Raw genomic sequence first — 18,883 nt, 5'->3', positions numbered from 1 at the left:
GAATATCTCAGCCGCCGCGACGCCTTAGCTGAAATTCACACGCTCGACAGCATTCAAAAGTCTACTTCAGGCACATACATATAGTATACAACAGAAGTAGTGCTTGCAGTCTATAATTAAAATATTGATACAAGCTGTGTTGAGTAGCATGCGTCGTATACTAATTTTTCTGTCAACCTCAAGACCAATGAAAATCGAGAATGAGATCAAAGCCGTACGGATTGAAGTCATATTCAAGTGGTCGACGAAGGGGTGGTGGCGGCGACGTCGGGGATGGCTTGGAGTCGGAAACTGACGTCGTTGTCGCTGTTGTTAACGGTTCCGTATCTGTGATGGATGCTGTGGCTTGAGCCTCTGTTTTACCGAACATCGAGCGAAGCGCTGATAATGTGGACTTCTGGGAGGGTATGACGTGTACGATATGATTTGCCGAGAAATGCGTCTCCTCAGGTGATAATGTTTCTTCCTCGGCGTTTGGTAGCTCCTCTGCTCCGGTGAGCTTCTCCGCACGATCCTTCATCTGCTGCACCATATCTGCAGCCAGTTTCTCCACACTTTCCCTCTCCCATTTCTGCATATCGTATGATTTGAAAATTCCTGCAGCAAAATCGCACCAGCATCTGTCATTGACACGAATTATAGGTGGAGTGTGCTCGCCCAGGTCGAAATTGGGTGGCAAGGATGTTTCTAATGCATCATAAAAGGTGGTGATAGTGGGGGACCATGGAATTGAGAGGCGCGTCTCCAATGGAAATGACTGCCAATAACATGATGACAGAAAGAGAGCTCCGAGAAGTACAATACAGTAGAAGCTATGAACATGTCAGTATCACCTGGACGCACTCATAACACGGTACCTTACCATGGTTTCGCGTGCAAAGCTAATGAAAACAGGAACAGCACCAAAAAGTATGGTTGAGCAGTTGGGAGAGGTAAAAGTAACAACGGTAGGAACCACCTTGTGCACCTGTTTAACATAGAAATCACAATTAATAAGTCATTCTTCTTTGGCTTCAGTAACTCACCACATGAACGATGATTTCTGACTTATGTACAAACGCACGCTGGTAAATGCGTGACTGGTGACGAAATCCTCCGATGTCATATGTCACAATTCGTCACAACAATATTAATGGTCTCACGCAACGATCAATCCAATCTCCAGATGATGTGCACTGTGGACATCGATAGCAATATATAAGGTAAAAATTAATGTTACAGCAAGTAGATGATGTGCTCTAACTTGAAGTGTACATGATACTAAGTAGTCTCCGCAGTCAGAACTTGAAAGAAGGAAGTTAGTCGTTACTTCTTGTTCAAGATGTGGCTCGAGATGCGGAGATCATAGTGCTGTTCCTCGCTCGAAACTGGCCCGAATCTCTGAGGTATATTTATCGTAGTATCGTGCAATCTGTCACTCGTCAGCTCATATTTTCAAAGATATACACAAATGCAATGACGCACCTTTTTGTTGAACACCCGATTCCGCTCATTGATGTAAGTAATATCGCCTTCATCCTCGTTGAGTCTCTTTCGGGAGAATTTGCCTTTCTTGTCAATGCTGCAGTGCGATGTCAGTGCTGCAAGGGAAACCAGGGAGTGCAACAACTTACTCTCTGTTGATCTTGCCAACCACTCTATCAATGGCATCTTCAGTAGGCTTGTTGTCAGCATAAAGCAGAGTATTGGCATCTCGGTAGAAGCTCTCTGCGGCCATCCGTTGTTCAGCAGATGGGACAACCTAAAAATACACAAGCTCAGCAACACGATAGAACGAAATGGTCAGCAGCATTGACCTGTCCGCCTGAAGAATCAAAGGCTGTGAGAGCAGATGAACTGCTCCCAGACTTGGCAAGCGAACCAGGCGCCAACCCCAGTACAACCTCTTTCTGTTGGCTGTATGCAGCAAGGTCTGGTTTAATTAGGTCAAGATCCTTCTTGTAGCGCCGTCGAGCGGCATGAGCATCGTCTACACAAGACTTGAGCATGAGTGACATGATACAAGGAAGACCAAAAAACCCGCACCATGAAACTCGTAGTCTGCTCTTCGTGCTTTCCTCGCCTTCTTCTTTTCCCAATTATCATTCTCTTCTATCGTCCATTCCCAATTCTTCTGCCGTTCCACGTCCTCCCCCCGATCCTCGGCTTCAGCTTGTGTGCGCAATACCTCCGCAAGTTTCCGCTGACGTTCCAGCCGTGCAGCATCCCTCACTGTCATCTTTGCTCTAGCAGACTCCTCAATGAGGGAAGCACGATTGGCTTTCGTAGATGAACGCTGTGGTAGAGTGAACAATAAGTACGAAGCAAGCACGACCACTCACCATCTTGGCTTTCAGCTGCTCCAATTTTGCCTTTCTTTCATCCATCGTCATCGTGACTTCCTCCGCTGCCTTCTCTTCGCCATCTAATGAAGGCATTTGTTAACCTGCCCAGACCTCAAATGTTCACCTGTGACCTTTCTTCATGTTGGTTGTGGAAGGCGAACTCACGTGACCTTGTGTGGCTACGTTTGCCGATCTAGCCTAGCATATTAGTTGAGAAAAACTAGATGTTTCTTCGTCTTTCTCTGTGATTCGAAGACAACGTTTATAATCTCTTTCTCAAATTTACAACCATCCAAAACGTGATGACAACTCATCCTGAAGTTCTGTGGGCTCAACGTAGCAGTGATTCTGTTGCTGACAAGGTGTGTCTTGGACTTTCATCTTTGATCGTTCCTATGCTGATGATCCACTCCGCGATTGCGCGCCAGAACATCGTTTGGTTGACCGTGAACGTGCCAGACATTGACGAGACAAGTCTCCAATATGAACTGACGTCTACCGAGATTTCTTTCAAAGCAACGTCAAAAACGTAAGTCAGCGCTCTATTAACCTTTTGGATTTGTGGCTCCAACACTATCTACCGACATCAGCGACAAGAGAGCATATGCGTTTTCGCTCCCGTTATTTGATGAAGTAGACACAGAAGTATATTTTTTTATATCATACTATCCAAGTACACGCCACTGATCGTCTCTTAGGCGTCTCTACACAAATTGAGCTCGCGTTCTTTCACGGCGGTGCTACGAAAGAAGGCCCTCAAGGCTGAGTACTGGCCACGACTAACGAAGGAAAAGATGAAGCTGCCGTTTGTTAAGACTGATTTCAGCAAATGGGTCGATGAAGACGAGCAAGACGGCGCCTCTTTGGAAGAAGATTTCGGCGGCATGGGAGACATGGGAGGTATGGGTGGCATGGGCGGCATGGGAGACATGGGCATGGGAGGTATGGGCGGCATGGGTGGAATGGGCGGCATGGGTGGTATGGGCGGTATGGGTGGTATGGACTTTAGCAAGGTGGGTCACACCTGAAAACATCTACATCATACTGATCACAACAATCGTCAGATGATGGCTTCCATGGGCGGAGCTACTGGCCCATCGGACGCAGATGAACCCGCTGACTCTGATTCTGATGATGATGGCCCACCCCCTCTTGAGGATGCTGAACCCAGTGCGTGACCGATAGAGTAGCCCCTAAAAACGGAAAAACTGTACGCTGTAGATGCGATCCCGTTAATTGTCATTGCCAATGAATCTGCTTATTGCACTATCATTCTTGCAAATCCAGCAGGAATAAGTAGGTGAACGTGCACGCGGGAAGAACATTGTGTAGGTACCAAACACATCCCACTTAATGATAACAAGGCATCATTTCTCCATATTTTCCTTCCTTCTCTCATGTTCTTTAGTATTCCTGGCTCCGCGGTATTTAAATCGTTCACTAAGCACCGGTAGAGTAGTTGATTCTTTCCCCACACCGAATATCGAATACATTTAGTTTGGACAGCTCTCGTTCAAAACCCAAGTTTATTCTCTTCAAGTCAACTCTTATCGTCGGTCTACAAATGCCACAGCCCGTGACTCGTGATGCATGACTCAGCATGAGCCATATTTGTAGTGTCACAGATTGCACCTTCAGACATGCCACCTATCCCAACAACGCTAGATGCTGAAACTCTCTCTCTAATTGAGTCCATCGAACGGCACCATAACGACCTTTCAACTTTTCAGATTCCTCGTCTGAGAGCTTGCACCGGTCCTTTGACCACGCAACAACATGGGCTGCGGAGGTAAGGGAAGACATCGAAGGTCTGGCAAGGCAGATCGAGGTTTGTCAGTCTGCGCATTGGGGTTCAACCTATTCACTACTTATAGGAGTTGGATGTTCTTGTTGATGACCACAGGAATGAACGAGCGAGGAGAGAGCTGAGGAGAAGAGCTGAAGTTTTTCGTGAATCATTAGTCAGGTATGTAACTGTCCAGAATTGTCTGCGGCCTCTGACAAGTGATTCTCTCTTGATGTTAGTCTACGCAAAGACTCTCGAGCAGCATTGCTAGCGTCGAAATATGCAATTGACTCCCAAAGTCTGTCACAGCGAGAGGAGTTGTTGAGGTCCCCTGCCATTCGGGAGAAAAGTACAAGCTCCTCGGGCGAGAAAGTCACGTTCGTGCGCGGCATGCATTCGTACCCTCGGATACGACTGACCCGTGAACTACAGCGAAGACGCACTCATGAAAGCCAATTATGATGTCACAGAAGCACTACAACGAACAACTGGACATTTGCAGAAAGAGCTCGAGCGCAGTGTCTCGTTAAGCCAACTACTAGGCAAGTTCTTTACGGTGCCATTTTTCTCTAATACCTACCATCTGTTTCATACAGAATCATCTACTGGAACTCTCCAATCTGCGTCTACGAAGCACGACACGCTCGATCTCATCCTCGGCACCTCCAAACAACTTATTACCGCACTCGAAAAGACAGACCGGCTCGACCGCATCCTTATTATTTCCGGCCTCGTGTTTTTCGGCCTCGTGGTCCTCTTCATCCTGACGCAGCGCATCATCAACCGCGGGCTGCACATCGCCTTTTTCTGGACGAGGTTATTGCCAAGCTCCGGCTCGAGTACGCGCCCGGTGGTGCAGAAGGCCGGAGAGGTTGTAACGACTGCGTCGTCGACAGGTGGTCAGAATGGTGGGGGTGGTCAGTGGATAGAACCCAGCATGGACGTGTTTGAATCCCCTATTTTCACGACATCGGCTACGGAGCCATGGACTACTGAATATCACAGCGTCTCAGGAGACACACGTATTGAATTATGATAATTTTGACGATTCCGTCGACAGACTCGCAGGAAATGCACGGACTTAAGTAGTACTGAATTGCAGAATGAATATTGTACAAGCAATTCGTTCGCCTGCGGACGGCTCAGTTGTATCGTATATTACTATCCGTTTACAGCAGTAATGAAGAGTAAACTACGTTCACTGTCACTCTTTCTTCACTCATGCGTGAAAACAACGCCCGAATATGTCGTGACGATTTCGCACTCTGGAGAGCGCTGTGTATAGTTGACCGTGTGCGAATGGCATCTGTACAAAGGTCGAGTATAGCACGTCAGAGAGTCAGCCCTTGGCAGCCATTGAACGTCATCGCATGTGCAGGATGTAATAGAAATTGTTTACGGTTTACGGTCCAATTGGAACACTCGGGATTAAAGGAGAAAGTGATGCGAGGCGGACATTGAACTTCGCCTGTCTGCGGAATCTGCACTTCGACAAAGCGTCGGTACAGGGCAGTGATGTGCACGCGTGCATTTCGTATTGACAGTCCAATACATCCTCTGAACCTCGAGCGACTATTGATATGAGTTCGAGCTCCCTTATTTTTATTGCAGTGAATCTGAAGACCACCTGCAGTGGATTTCGGAGGAGAATTCATTCTGCAGGAAATTCTAATCGATTGTTGGCGTCTTGGAAACCCCTTGGATGGGACATACATGAAGTTTACTTCAGTGTCTTACTGGATTCGAGGCCAACGTATTGATCCCATTCCTCCCTCAGTGACATTTCAGTGCCTCCGACGTTCCAAAGGCTTTCCTCTCTATGCTCCTCACTGTGCCGTGCAATGTAGACATATCCTCCGTGGCGCTGGCATTGCATTCCTCAGCCTCGCCGTTATCGAACGCCAGAGATATTCCAAATATTGCTGTTGTCGACAGGAAGTCGCACTCAGGTCCTGGTAGCAGGCCGTGACGCTGGTTCGGGCAAGGGCGCTGGCAGTATAGCTGGTGCCGTCGTATTACCATCCAAGTTGGAGTTAACAGACTCGTGAGTATAAGACTCGCCATGGATGACAACTTCAAATAATACGGGCAGCTTCCAATGGCTATTTCATACACGCAACCGCTGTTTGCAAGCTCGGGAGGTTGCTGATTATGTAAACAGAAGGCGTAATTGAAATAACTACTCATGAGGACCCTAACGCCACAGGGGCTCCGGAGGAGACTATCTCCGAGAACTCCGTTACACTAAAACGGGTCGAGGTGATTGACGTCATGGTCATTCCGCCCGCATTCATCCGCGTTTATATTGGCGTCGCATCGTATAAGTCGAACTTGGCCCAGTTATTCACGGAACATCCCTTGTTTACCGCCCACTCCATTTTTTCTTAATTGTATATATTGGTATGTCTGATATCTCCCAAATCTTCCACAGTTCTCACCTCCTGAGTCAATGGCAGTATCAAGTTGTCAACCATGAACCAAGTTCGCAACATCGCCATAAAATTTATGGATTTCCCTGCCGAAATACTGTTGACCATCCTTGGTCATCTGGACGTATACGAACTGGTCCGAGCACGCAAAGTAAGGACGATTTTTTGTGCCAGATCACTAATGAAGTGTCTCCAGATATGTAACGACATTCGACAACTCGTCGACTCTTCCTCGGAGCTGCAATACTTGATTGATGTTCGTTACTTCAATGCCATTCCCGCCTCGTTGCCAGGCTGCAACATCGCCGTTGCGACACGTCGCCAATTGCTTCAAAAAAGCGAAACTGCATGGCAAAAAGCCGAATACTCTGAAAGAAATTCCATCCCAATGTCTTACTCTCCCGACGACTACCGTTGGTCGTGCGGTATTCTTGGAATCCCAGTTAAGTCTCTCGAACAGATAAAGTTTGTCCAACCTACACTGTCAGATAGCGACACCCACACCACGAATTTGCGACAACGCAGCTGCAAAATTGACAGCACAGCATTCGAGGGTTATAGTTTTTCGCCCGCACAGGATCTTGTTGCTATCCTTTCCAGAGCAGCCCGTGGGTGAGTGCTTTCTTGCATATGTTGACGGGCTATATTGACGGCAACAGAGAGAGTCATGCATACGATGTCACTTTCAGATCACTTTCTGAGGATAAAATTCATCCTGACGCTGCATCCCCCCTCGTGAAAGCACTGGACAATCAAATTGATCCAGAGCTCTTCAATTCCCCCTACACGCAAACTATGATCTTCGGAGACTATTATGGCTTGTTCTGCAAATATGCTCACAAAGCGGATGGTGGGCTGGTTGATTTTTTGCAAATTTGGAATTGGAAATCCAAGGATACTTTTCAGGTGAGTCAAAGACTTATGTTTTTGCTGTGACTTGCGACCAAGCTGGACTTGCAGTGCCTCGAAATTTTTGACGTGGATTGCGGAACGATAAACTTCAGTTTTCTAACGAACGATAGGTTTCTTGTCGCCAGTGCGAAGGAACTAATGTTGTTCTCCCTTAACATTGTTGATTCGGTCAATACGATCCGGCTCATTGCCAAATTCTCCTTCCCCGCATTGCGGGACCCCTTTGTCTTTCACTACATCGCCTTCAATCCTATCCCATTCCACGCCAGCACTCATAACCAGCTCATCGCTATCAACATGTGCGTGTCGACGCCCACGAACACCGAATCCCCTTATTTCACTTTCTATATTGAGCGGAACACTATCTTGAAGCTCGAATCTACCTACATCAGCCGATATGGAGAAGCAAGCCGGGATTCTCCTAATCTGCCTTGGTCCGCCTGGGGCTCAAAGTACACCCAATTCTTCGAGAACTCCCACAGCTCCTGCGTACACCGCATCTTTGGATTCCGTACTGCGGATTTGATCGGCGACCTCATCTCTCGTGAAAGGGAGCTACAGCCACGACAATTACGCATCCGCGACTTTAACCCACATAGGGTGATGGACTTCAAGGCTGGAAACACAACTGAATTGCATCAACGACTTGTCGAAGGCGAGACACCAAATTCGGCCCTTTTCTTGGAACCATTAGGACCCGGCCTCCCATATCTCGAGACGATTTCTCAGGAAAAGTTCCTTGCGAGTGATATGACCATGGAAGCAAATAGGATAATGTTGTTGTCCCTCAAAGTCGTGAGTCATCATCGGATACTGACTGCGAACATGACACTTATAAAAACGCAGGAAGATTCGCATAATGTTTCACAGAGCATCGACATACTTGATTTCGAGTAATTATTTACCACACCGAAGTTTTTCAATGTACTTCAGTATTTCAATACATTTGATTGATCCATACTTAATGGATTCCGTCGGAGATGCGTTTCGTGTTTACTTTTATCATCCTGGTCTTCGTAGCTTGCTTCAACTGATCATCTGACAAGAAATGAACATGCTTGTACTAATCATCGAGTATTTTTTTTGGTTCCATCAACTAGAACTTATATGCAGGAGCACCTGGCCAGACGAGGAGTGTTCCCAAGGCGGTTCAGTGTGCATTGTGCATGTTTATCATTTGTTTTTTCCCGTCTACCTCCCTCAGCCTGGTAGCGCTCTAAGTCTTCAAGAATTGGTTCATCATGAATCCAAGAGATAACATTGGGCTTCCACATCTATAGCTATTAAAGCTCATACCTAGTCGACGATGATATAACAATACGACAGATGAGTGATGCATAGCCCGTCAACGGACTGCACCACAAGATGGATCCGACTCGGATTTACCACCCAAAGGTCTCTTCGTGGAGCTTAATTCCACCAACAGCCGCACACAAGCGAGCGTCAAAGTCTTTCACCACATGCGCCATGGTATTCGCCAGCGATACAGGGCCACAAACGCCTACAAACACACCGTTAGAGCCCCCAGCCGACATTGTGTTCGTGATGGCTGCATCGAGCAGCTTCTCGAGTTTGGGACGGCCAGGTAGGAGGGTGATACCTTGCGGGAGGTATATCCCGTCGATTGTCGTGCTGATTGCGCGGGTGTAGAATACGTGCACGTTGACACGCGCAGATGAGCTGTTTTGTACGAGTTTCATAAAGAGGGGGAGTAGAGGGGTGAGGGATGCTGTGCGTAAGCAGATGAGCATCGCGATCAAGGAAAGTGGTGAAACGATACGTACAAGGGTCTTGGACGGACCAGACGATATCAATGACTTTCACTCCCGTGGGTACCTGGATTAGACCCTGCACTGCAGGTAACGCAAAAGAGACGCCACTCCCACCAACAACAAACATTGCACCCGAATAGCTCGACATTACAGTGTGTCCCACTCCGCCTGCAAGAAATGAAAGGAATATGATGAGATGGATCGACTCCCCGGTAATACGACAACACACCATAGGGGCCCTCCACCATCACTCTGACATCACGGCCGACTTCCATGCCGGTTTCACCATAAGAAGCTGTTTGAGCCATACTGAAGAGACTGTCTGTCCAGCGGCCAGTCTTCTTGCACATAAGAACCATTCCTTCGGACGTTTCTGCCACATTTGCGATGGTGAAAGGGTGCACCTCAGACCATCCCCACCATCCCATGGATGAAGACAGGACACGCAAGCGGACGTGTTGCCCTGCACGCCAGCCTGCATTGATTGAAGGCACCTCGACTCGGGTGATTCCGAGCTCCGGGAGAGGACGCAGCTTAGCCGTAGTGACGCGGGTCTTGATGGCGCGAACGACGTGATCCAGTATATAGAATACACACGCAGCCACCACGTATGGAACACAGGCAGGTACGTGGTAGCATGCCTATACAGAATTGGCATCGGTAAGGGGACAAGGGGGAATTACTTACAGCGAATAAGAAGATGGTGAAGCTCACAACATGCGATGCGATGAAGAGGTTGTATGATTTTGACCGAACATATTCGGTCGAGCAGAATCCCAGGAGGTCCAAACATACCAATGCGACGATGCCCCAGCGAATAGAATCCTCGGCAAGCCTCTTATTGATATCGCCAGCGAGGCTCCATTTATAGACTACGCCGAGCACATCAGATGAGACAAAAGTGGAGAAGGTACAAGGTAGTACATACCATAGCCGATGAAGTGGACATTTGCACCAATGACCATCAACTTACCGACCAAGCGGTGAAGAAAGTTTAACTGCATGCCGCGATCAGCAACGTAGTAAAAATCATGTTGATCAAGCACACCTTTTCGTATCCAACGCCCACCATCATGCCAATGATGTTGTTCTTGGTGGCTAACGCATATACGAAAGGAATTTGAGAAGTGATGACAAAACCAGCTCGGAGAGGGTCCGTAAATGGGTCTGACTTGTAGAAAGATACGTAGAGTATGATACTGATGTACGCCAGCATCAGGAGAACTTGGTTAACTGAGTAGCTGTTGTGAACACGGGAGCGTAACACAGACGCCACAGGGTGCCAGATAGATGATAAAGTAGGGTCACGGTTTGGAACCTTCGGCAGGGATTTTTCACCAACGACATGTGCCAAATTGATTCGGTGTAGAGACGGTAATGGGGGGCAGGTAGTCGAAGAGTCCCCGCAGTCAAAATCCCCGAAGGATGGCTTCTCAGGGTTATCAGGGTATGAAGAGGTGAGGTTGAGGTTGAAGTTGATCCTTGGTTTGGTAGAGGGGAGAGGTACTGTTGAACGAAGGAGGTGACCTTGAGACCATTCCGACCTGCGGCTGAAACGAGCATACGCGCGTGGGAGATTGGCAAGGGCGAAGATGAGGATAATACCAAAAATTAAAATGTCGGCATGGTAAACAAGGTTGTCGCTCAGGCCCATGTTAACGAGGGTGCTATGAAAGGATTGAAGGTAGGATTTCTGTGAGCTTGAAGGTACAGTGGGGACTTCCAGAAGCCCGCCCGAAAAGAATGAAGGAAATGAGTGGCCTGGCGAAAGATCAAGTAAGTGGATAACACAAGCTTTGAAGAAAGACGAAAGGGGCCGCACCAGTATATATACGATCCATTAAACAATGAATCTTCCGATATAGAAATGGGCGACATTAATGTCCGTCACATATACGGATCCGACGTACCTTCAGAGTCATGATGCACTTCTCTACAATCAGATCATTGGCCACATGGGTTGCATTTGATTGCAAAAATGTGAGATGCCAGGCAACCTTGACCCAGTTCCTAAAACAAGTTCTGTCTTGAACTCATATAAAACGCGATCAGGGTGAAGAAACAGATATACCGCTCATACTACTACATCAACTTGCCTTGCAACAAAAGAACAACTTTAACTGCGGTACACATTGTCGTGGCGACAACTTCAATTGAATGAGACTTTTGCCGCTCAGCTCCCAAAAAGTTTCTTTTGGTTCCGAACCACCTCATGGTGTTACCACGGCGAAGTCGGACATGTGAGAGTGTCCATGCTAATCGCGATCATGATCAAAGTGCCAGTGACAACATGATAACTTGAACCACATAGTTGTTCAACCACAGGCCGTTAGAGTTGGTATCGTCGATGGTAGCCTGTCACACTGATCGTGACGCGGCTCTTACTCGGATGTTGAATAGTACTATTAAGAGTACAAGATCACTTATCCTTGTTGGCCGTAGAGATCTTTTTGTATCGCGTTCATCAGATACAAAGTAAAGTGACAAGGTACATCATGCCTGCGAACAGGTAACGTTATCCGATCATGCGAATGCATTGCCTCGCCCTGCCTACTGCTTGCAACTGCAAGGAGCCAAGTTTAAACCGGAGTCCTCCTGGTGAATCCCCCAACTCATTCGTGCTTTCGGCGGAGTACTCGTATGGTTCCTCCCAGCTTTAGTGCAACTCAGTCACGTGGGTGTCCTCCACGTTCTTTTCACCATTCAACTAACTCTCAGGTACTACTAACTACAGGTGTTATTGAGAGTACTCTCAGTCCGGTTTCCACACATGGGTTGGTCCTTGCTGGAATTATTGGAGGGGTTGCTCTTGGAGTTTGGGTTCTTTGGTTCGTCCGCACGTGCAAACCCAAGGCAAACGTCACAGTCAATGAATCTTCCCCTCTTCTGCATCCAGATCAGATAGGAACCGACCTTCAGGTGAGAAACTCAGTAGCATTCACGCTTACCCAGTATCGCAGGACTGATCGAAGAGGGTGAACAGAGGGATCATGTCACCACGTCAGACAACGAGGCATTACTCTGTTCTATCTGTGCAAGTCTAAATTTTTACCAGATCTTCCTTGATGGCATTCCGGAGATGGAGGACATCCCGCTCGATTATCTCTCGTCCATCTTAAAAAAATCCTACCAATGCAGTTTTTGCCGCCTCATATCCTTTCATGTTCGCCGAACATGGATGTTGGACAAGTTTCCTCACGTCGATATCTCAGGGATCGAATGTAGGATGTTCACGAAACATTGTGGTTGTCTTCAATTGGCCACTTATCCCCCATCCAAATTCCGTTGCTACCGCCTCCATATCACGATGGAAGGCCTGGAGGACCTTTGGAAGAGATATCCAGCTTTCAGGATAGCAGGCGCGCTTAACATTCACCTCATGCAAGAAGACGCTTTCAAGTTTGGAAGACCAACCGACCTTCATTGTCGCAGGATGAAAAACACTGTGGATATCAAAATGGTGAAGAAGTGGATCAAACTGTGCCAGGAGAGCCACGGAGATACATGTAAAAGTCTCTTGAGAATAGGCGAACACGACAACAGGAAACTGCCGGGGTGTGTGAGAGTGGTGGACGTAATATTGATGGCCGTGGTTCCTGCACCTTCTGGTTGTCGTTATCTCGCCCTCAGTTACATATGGGGAGGCATCGGCGCAGAGTATTGGACGACGAAGGATAATATTGCAGAACGCGGTACGCCTGGCGGGTTGAACGCAGCAAAGTTCCCTGATACCATCACTGATTCGATTCTATTCGTTCGACAACTTGGTGAACGTTACATATGGATCGATACTCTCTGTATCATTCAAGACAATTCGCAGGACAAGTTCACTCAAATACACAATATGGATCTGATCTACGGCCTGTCTTATCTCACAATTATCGCTGCCGGTGGCACCACGGCTCGAGACCCTCTCCCAGGGTGCCGCCCACAAACTAGAACGCAACAGCATATCGAAGTCGTTCAAGGACTTCATCTCTATGCGGCACCTCCAAGACTTAAGGAGGCTCTTACTTTGTCCGCATGGAGTACACGTTGTTGGACCTACCAAGAGTGCGCGCTTTCCCGCCGAAGGATATACTTCACTGGGCAGCAAGTCTACTTTGAATGCCAGTTTGATGTCTTATGTGAAGACGTCATCGCGGAAAGCAAGTGTGACTCCACCAGTTTTCTCAAGTTTTCACGGGCAGAATATTTCCCTCAGTCATTGGACCCTTTCACGAGTTACTTGACGGCCGTTAGACAGTGTACATTGCGCAATCTCACTGTGGAATCAGACATCGTCAATGCTATCACCGGAGTGACAAATGCTTTAGCAAAAGCCTTTGGGCTCGGTGACCCAGACAGAGCCTTTCGCTATGGAATGATGTTGACGGACCTACATCACTCGCTTCTCTGGCAACACAATCCACACACACCTCGTACTCGCCGTTCGCTCCCTGATGGATGCAGTTTACCCTGGCCCTCTTGGGCGTGGGCTACGTGGCGTGGTGCTGTTAACTACATGTCGGAGCATCGGTATTTGGTGACCCATCCTGAGGATGCTTGGCTTGTAGATGACTTTGCCAAGCCTTCGGTGGTAGAAATGTTTGTCGATCCATGGTACATCGTGGGCCATGATGGCACTATAGTGCAGCTTGATGTACGCAGTTCCCGGCGGGTTGTTTTAATTCGCGAGTCAGAAAGAGAGGTGTCCACATATTCTTCTCCACGAGGGATTATAGACCCAACAGAGATGACCACAGACATTCATCGAGCGCTCGATCCAGGCACCCTCATTTTCCGCACGACTTCTAGCCACTTTGCTATTGCACCGCGGCGCGGTGAAGAATTGCACGCATCTATTCACCACGGTCTGTTCGACATTCTCTCCGGTTCCTCCCCTCCCATTTGGGTCGGCACTGCTGTCCTACCATTGGACATTGCCCTGCCGACTTCCCTCGAATTCATCGTCCTTTCCCGTACCGGTATGCACGACGGGTACGACATCGAGAGGCTCGAGTATTACCACGAATGTTTGCTATATGTGATGGCGGTTAGTCAGAATGGGGGTTTGATGGAACGTGTTGGGTTGGGCGTCATTCACGAAGCAGCCTGGATTGCTTCAGGAGCGGAGGAGAAGGTGGTGTTTCTTCGATAATGGTTGGCGGTGATAGTATACGTCAGTTGTCTGAATGAACAATTCTACATTCATTGTGCTTCGGGGGGGCCTGTTGACTCTACTGTATAGTTACGGCCTTGGCCTGAAGGGTGTGACTGACAGGATGCAGGGAATCGAACTGCGGGATCCATGCCGTCTGACGACGGTCGTCATCGCGGTCTGAGTTAAAATGTCGTCGCTTCTCTTCATTAGTCACCGTCTCCACCTTGCTTGCAAGCTAGGAAATCTAAGAGATTTGAGAGATGCTAAGAGATGTGGACTCGCCCCGAGTTTTCGTCAAACCTTCCAAATATGATTCGTGACAGCTATTGTACATTTATGTACTGGCTTTTCTGCGCCGCAGCTTTGCAAACGAGGTCTTGCTCGAACCTTCGGCTTAATCTGGGGAGCGCACTCTACACCGAAACGCGCAGCAGCGAAAGCGACGTCGCGATGCGTAATAGATCCATGAGCGTTGCCGATATCTTAACTGACTGCCACGATCCGCGCTTGACCAAAAATGCAAAAACTATGATTGCAATCCAAGAATCACGAATGCCTCTAAAAAAATTAAATCCAAGTCCTAATGGGGGGTATAGATAAAAGCCATATGCTCAATAAAGCTAAAACAAGACAACAAATCATCACGATCAAGGTCGTGGACGAGGGGTAAATTTCATGAGGCATCCGTCTTTAGGGAACAAAGTTGCGATGATCCTGAATAACTTGTTAGTGTGGTCAACGCGCTCGTGCGCCACGATACTCACTGGACTTTATCGCTTTCGGGTGTGATATGGTGCTCCCAGTCCATCAACACGCTCGCGGTGGCAAGAACCAGTCCGATGTTCATCGTCGCGTACTCTATACCAACGCATTTGTGAGGACCGCTACCAAAGACCAAGTAGTTCCTCGGGTTTGTGTTGGCGGAGCTGTTGGGATCGAGCCAACGGTCAGGGATGAGCTCGTCATGATCGGGGAAAACAGAGGGGTCGTGCAGGGAGTTGTAGAATGAGGGTATCACCATGCTATTTACGGGAACAACATAATCATTAGAGATAGGGAAAGCCTTTGTCGTCCTGTAGGGAACCTAAGCAAAGTGTTTCAGTACAACACCATCAAGTTTACACGAAGCACAAACCATGGTTACGGGAGGCTTGACACGCATACTTTCCTTGACAAACGCCTTTAAGTATGGCATTTGGTCGAGCATTTCAAGGGTGATTGGTTTTTCGACGTCTCCGGCGCGAACGCGGTACTGTTCTTCCCTGATTTTGGCCAAAATGTCGGGATGGTCTGCTAAGTGCTGGAACCCATAAATCAACCCACTACTCATGGCATCCTGCGACGCAAACAAGAACGAGAACACAACCATAGCCATCTCACGGTCGCTGAAATCCTTACGACCCTTGTATCCTGGGGCCTCCAACTCCTTGACCCATTCGTCAAGCATGCATTCAGGTTCGCAGCCATTAGCGATGGCGGTTTTGGCCTTGGATGCAGCAAGCTCCAGCCACTTGATGGCAACTTTGCGGGCTTGTATAGCTCTGTACACTTTTGTACCAGGGATAGCCAAAGGGAAGTTGACGAGTTCGAGAGCTTGCGTGATGTCCCAGTATTTCTCGCTGATCTCAATAGCACCATGCTCGGGGATGTGATTGCCGCAGAAAACACGAAGGGAAGTGATCATGTTGAGGTTACGGGCGGTCATCATAATTGACTGTGGCGAAGGATCTTTCTGCGCGTCTGTAAGCCATTGACTGAAGTGCTTGCGAGCAATTGCGTCCTGAATACCAATATAGATACTGAAGTACGAAATCAGGGGGGAAATACTATGGGAAATATTAAAAGTACTGACCTGAGAGCTTTACGGGTAAATAAAGTATTCAGGACTTTGCGATATTCGACGTGAGATTTCCCATTTAGGAAGACCCAACTGTCGGGCATGAGAATTTGCTTTGCTGAGTGCACAAGGCAAGGCTCAGCATGGGCGGGAGAGTTTAGGATTTTCCGCGCATACTCATTAGATGAAGCCATGACAATGAAACTGAGAACACGTTCAGAAGGACAACCAGTGATGATCAAAGTTAGACCTACATGTTAAACACGCTTACAGCACTCAACGCGCCAGAGTTCCATTGTCTGATGTAGCCCTCCATGGTTGGTTTCATGGAGTCTGCAAACTTTCCAATAATTGGAATTGTCCATGAGTCGCCAGGCAAATGCTTTTTCTTGAATCTATAAACGGACTGTTCAAGGACTAGGAGAGCACCGACGATGGCAACGGTTGTATACAACCAGGTTGCAGACTTCGAATTAGAAATAATGAAAGAAGATGGGATGGGAATATCAGTGAATGAGGTGGAAGTGGAAGATGCTATAGGCGGTACCGGGGAAGAGGTGAATTGGCGGATAAATGATGCCATGAGCCAATCAAGCGAAGAGGTGACTAGACGGTTCGTAATCTTTGACTGTAGAAGGAATAAGTGTAACGAGCGTCGGAGTAGTTTGAGTTATAACTCAAGGCTTTGAAACTCGCATGAATTTGATTGGCTGAAGTTCAAAATCAGTCGATTGCAACCCTGGGAATGGGCGTTAGACCTCAATTATGTAAAGGCTCGTGACCAGCTTGCCTTGTCGAGACTTTGGTTACGAGTCTAACTAGAAGACGTTAGGACCATGATCAAAGTCAGGTAGCATACTGCTCCTGTACTCACCTTTCTCTCATTGAGCCATCATGTATTCACCAGGCCAGTCTCTCGCCTGATTTTGCAAGTCGATGGACTTTGATCGCATCGCCCGAGATTCAAAGGAGTGCGTTTTTCGGAGGATGTTGGTAGGAGAGGTGAGTCTGCGTGCCACTTATGCTGACAGTCAAGGTGGCTATTAATACTTTAAGCTTTTGTCCCCGGGCATAGCCAAGTGGAGCTGAGAGCGCATATCCTCTCCATATTGAGACGACACGAGGTCTGCATTAGATGGATGACTATATTATATTAATGATGCTCCATAACTACCAATGTGAACGACATCTCCATCTATAAAGGTCTGTTCAAGGGAATCACTGCTTGGCACGTCCGCGCGCAAACATATCGAAGATGTACAGAGAATCCATAACACCGTGTCAAACGGTAAGGACAGTTTTTTTGAATTGCTGCATTCTTCAAAGATAGTTTCCCCAGCCAAACCATGACGGAAGGGAGTCGTTCCTTGCTGCCATGGCAAGCAATGTTTGTGCTGGCAAAGTCCTTCCCGGATTTCCACGTTCTACTTTTCTTGATCATTACTTCAGTATACATAGGAACAACTATTCAAGCCGCCTATTTCGGCGAGAAAGTGCTGGATGGTTGTATATCAGTCTGAACGATGCCAGCGTTACAGCACATCAACCAAATTCATCTCTCGCTCACACCCATCCTCGAATATGACCCAAGTCTTGAATGATCCCAATTTGTGGCCGTACATCAATACATTTCGTTTTGTCAGCTATTTTGTAGGTGCGTGGACTCGCTCGGATAATGATGGTGATTTCTCATCTAAGCTTAATTGCGGCCCCATTTCGCAGTTGCCTCCTCTATCGCAGTAATATACGATTGGGGTGAGCAAGATACCATCGAAGAACTATTTCCATCATCTTATAGTAATTCCAGTCTTGTCATTCGGACAGGAGGTAAGGTAGTACCATTACAAGAGTAACATCTTCACTCAGAATCGTTTCACAGGTTGATTTGATCTGGGTGAGCAGTGTCCCACATCAGAAGAATAACGTCATAATACGATTGATCGGGGCAGGGCCAACGTTGGTCAATCATGACTTTCCTATATCTCAGTGTAAGTAGCTCATGTTATCGATATGATTTACAAGTTGTACTGAGTTGAAATTATTCTACTAGGTGCGCTACGTTGGGATACCGTATTCTGTGTATGTGTGCAAGCCTACCAGTTGGTGCTGTGCTAACAAACCATCTCGCAATCAGCCTCAACATACTGCGTTTGTCCCATCATGTGTGCCTTTTTATATCTTTTGACCAGCAGCATGCAGTAACTCTTCCAACATTCTTCGAGACGGATGCAGTGAGTGTTCTGTACTGATGTATGATATCGCCTTTCAATTAACCCCACTCTAATGCAGGGGTAAGTGAGACTTTTAATCAGCTTATCGTTTTTTTATATGGCTGCAAACAGTTGTAAGTTTGTTTAGGATGTTTGGTCTCCCAAGGCTAATCACTAGTTGGGCGTCGAAGGCACCATCATGTATTTGGTACTAGATTGGATGAGTGTTCTCGTAAACGCCATGCTGGGCGGTGAGCTCGATACCTTGGTAATATCGACTTGACTGAAACATCATGGAAGTCATAATGATCGCTCGGTTACATGCCATGTACCAGAAATCCAAGAGGGTGCTGATCTTCCTCGTTGTCATCTTCTTGGCCGTCACGATTGCCTGCGTAGTAATCACTGGAATATTAGTTAAAGATACTTCAGGAGGTAAGCTTCGACTATGCGAAAGACTTCAGGGCATG

At 47.5% G+C, this 18,883-nt stretch overlaps 8 protein-coding genes across 8 annotated transcripts; 4 read left to right on the top strand and 4 right to left on the bottom strand.

Annotated features, from left to right (window-relative positions):
• Positions 1-38: 38 nt before the first annotated feature.
• On the bottom strand, positions 39-1,076 carry BJ212DRAFT_1314513 (uncharacterized protein). Its single transcript, XM_041334125.1, has 3 exons — positions 1,026-1,076; positions 863-967; positions 39-812 (listed from the first exon to the last, which is right to left on the bottom strand). The coding sequence occupies exons 1-3, from the start codon at positions 1,028-1,030 to the stop codon at positions 179-181; spliced, it is 744 nt and encodes a 247-aa protein (XP_041198763.1). The 5' UTR covers positions 1,031-1,076; the 3' UTR covers positions 39-178.
• Positions 1,077-1,122: 46 nt separating this feature from the next.
• BJ212DRAFT_1314510 (SYF2 splicing factor-domain-containing protein) lies at positions 1,123-2,493 on the bottom strand. The gene is made up of 6 exons (XM_041334124.1): positions 2,322-2,493; positions 2,026-2,275; positions 1,797-1,969; positions 1,614-1,741; positions 1,465-1,561; positions 1,123-1,411 (listed from the first exon to the last, which is right to left on the bottom strand). The coding sequence occupies exons 1-6, from the start codon at positions 2,415-2,417 to the stop codon at positions 1,343-1,345; spliced, it is 813 nt and encodes a 270-aa protein (XP_041198762.1). The 5' UTR covers positions 2,418-2,493; the 3' UTR covers positions 1,123-1,342.
• BJ212DRAFT_1314506 (HSP20-like chaperone) lies at positions 2,494-3,900 on the top strand. Its single transcript, XM_041334123.1, has 5 exons — positions 2,494-2,686; positions 2,753-2,853; positions 2,915-2,969; positions 3,023-3,337; positions 3,389-3,900. Exons 1-5 carry the CDS (start codon positions 2,627-2,629, stop codon positions 3,500-3,502), a joined length of 645 nt encoding a protein of 214 aa, XP_041198761.1. The 5' UTR covers positions 2,494-2,626; the 3' UTR covers positions 3,503-3,900.
• A 64-nt stretch (positions 3,901-3,964) lies between these two features.
• Positions 3,965-5,146, top strand: BJ212DRAFT_1443625 (uncharacterized protein; the record flags this gene model as incomplete). The annotated part of the gene is made up of 6 exons (XM_041337859.1): positions 3,965-4,079; positions 4,124-4,152; positions 4,199-4,290; positions 4,350-4,487; positions 4,543-4,652; positions 4,707-5,146. 6 exons carry the CDS (start codon positions 3,965-3,967, stop codon positions 5,144-5,146), a joined length of 924 nt encoding a protein of 307 aa, XP_041198760.1.
• Positions 5,147-6,397: 1,251 nt separating this feature from the next.
• Positions 6,398-8,416, top strand: BJ212DRAFT_1314488 (uncharacterized protein). The gene is made up of 5 exons (XM_041334122.1): positions 6,398-6,690; positions 6,736-7,151; positions 7,199-7,445; positions 7,500-8,246; positions 8,298-8,416. The coding sequence occupies exons 1-5, from the start codon at positions 6,583-6,585 to the stop codon at positions 8,346-8,348; spliced, it is 1,569 nt and encodes a 522-aa protein (XP_041198759.1). The 5' UTR covers positions 6,398-6,582; the 3' UTR covers positions 8,349-8,416.
• A 417-nt stretch (positions 8,417-8,833) lies between these two features.
• On the bottom strand, positions 8,834-10,877 carry BJ212DRAFT_1258369 (uncharacterized protein; the record flags this gene model as incomplete). Its single annotated transcript, XM_041329934.1, has 6 exons — positions 8,834-9,180; positions 9,236-9,391; positions 9,453-9,864; positions 9,911-10,095; positions 10,152-10,221; positions 10,272-10,877. 6 exons carry the CDS (start codon positions 10,875-10,877, stop codon positions 8,834-8,836), a joined length of 1,776 nt encoding a protein of 591 aa, XP_041198758.1.
• Positions 10,878-11,505: 628 nt separating this feature from the next.
• Positions 11,506-14,500, top strand: BJ212DRAFT_278869 (heterokaryon incompatibility protein-domain-containing protein). Its single transcript, XM_041342807.1, has 3 exons — positions 11,506-11,897; positions 11,958-12,142; positions 12,207-14,500. Exons 1-3 carry the CDS (start codon positions 11,864-11,866, stop codon positions 14,361-14,363), a joined length of 2,376 nt encoding a protein of 791 aa, XP_041198757.1. The 5' UTR covers positions 11,506-11,863; the 3' UTR covers positions 14,364-14,500.
• A 513-nt stretch (positions 14,501-15,013) lies between these two features.
• BJ212DRAFT_1258894 (cytochrome P450) lies at positions 15,014-16,786 on the bottom strand (the record flags this gene model as incomplete). The annotated part of the gene is made up of 5 exons (XM_041329981.1): positions 15,014-15,080; positions 15,131-15,450; positions 15,502-16,165; positions 16,219-16,407; positions 16,458-16,786. 5 exons carry the CDS (start codon positions 16,784-16,786, stop codon positions 15,014-15,016), a joined length of 1,569 nt encoding a protein of 522 aa, XP_041198756.1.
• Positions 16,787-18,883: the final 2,097 nt, after the last annotated feature.

The sequence above is a fragment of the Suillus subaureus genome, assembly GCF_016647635.1.
Source record: "Suillus subaureus strain MN1 chromosome Unknown BJ212scaffold_2, whole genome shotgun sequence".
Classification (NCBI taxonomy): Eukaryota; Fungi; Basidiomycota; class Agaricomycetes; order Boletales; family Suillaceae; genus Suillus; species Suillus subaureus.
The sequence above is the reverse complement of the archived record's forward strand: the minus strand, read 5'-3'. Positions and strand labels throughout refer to the sequence as shown.

Excerpts from the sequence above, each read along its gene's own strand:
- BJ212DRAFT_1314513 (XM_041334125.1), bottom strand. Across the intron at positions 813-862 it reads GCTTTGCACGCGAAACCATG|CTTCTACTGTATTGTACTTC; the intron begins GTAAGGTACCGT and ends ACATGTTCATAG.
- BJ212DRAFT_1314510 (XM_041334124.1), bottom strand. The coding sequence starts at position 2,417 with ATGCCTTCATTAGATGGCGAAGAGAAGGCAGCGGAGGAAGTCACGATG. Across the intron at positions 1,742-1,796 it reads TTGATTCTTCAGGCGGACAG|GTTGTCCCATCTGCTGAACA; the intron begins GTCAATGCTGCT and ends GTGTATTTTTAG. Across the intron at positions 1,412-1,464 it reads ATCGGGTGTTCAACAAAAAG|ATTGCACGATACTACGATAA; the intron begins GTGCGTCATTGC and ends GACGAGTGACAG.
- BJ212DRAFT_1314506 (XM_041334123.1), top strand. The coding sequence starts at position 2,627 with ATGACAACTCATCCTGAAGTTCTGTGGGCTCAACGTAGCAGTGATTCT. Across the intron at positions 2,854-2,914 it reads TTCAAAGCAACGTCAAAAAC|CGACAAGAGAGCATATGCGT; the intron begins GTAAGTCAGCGC and ends TACCGACATCAG. Across the intron at positions 3,338-3,388 it reads GTGGTATGGACTTTAGCAAG|ATGATGGCTTCCATGGGCGG; the intron begins GTGGGTCACACC and ends AACAATCGTCAG.
- BJ212DRAFT_1314488 (XM_041334122.1), top strand. The coding sequence starts at position 6,583 with ATGAACCAAGTTCGCAACATCGCCATAAAATTTATGGATTTCCCTGCC. Across the intron at positions 6,691-6,735 it reads AACTGGTCCGAGCACGCAAA|ATATGTAACGACATTCGACA; the intron begins GTAAGGACGATT and ends AAGTGTCTCCAG. Across the intron at positions 7,446-7,499 it reads AATCCAAGGATACTTTTCAG|TGCCTCGAAATTTTTGACGT; the intron begins GTGAGTCAAAGA and ends CTGGACTTGCAG.
- BJ212DRAFT_278869 (XM_041342807.1), top strand. The coding sequence starts at position 11,864 with ATGGTTCCTCCCAGCTTTAGTGCAACTCAGTCAC. Across the intron at positions 11,898-11,957 it reads CTTTAGTGCAACTCAGTCAC|GTGTTATTGAGAGTACTCTC; the intron begins GTGGGTGTCCTC and ends TACTAACTACAG. Across the intron at positions 12,143-12,206 it reads AGATAGGAACCGACCTTCAG|AGGGATCATGTCACCACGTC; the intron begins GTGAGAAACTCA and ends GAGGGTGAACAG.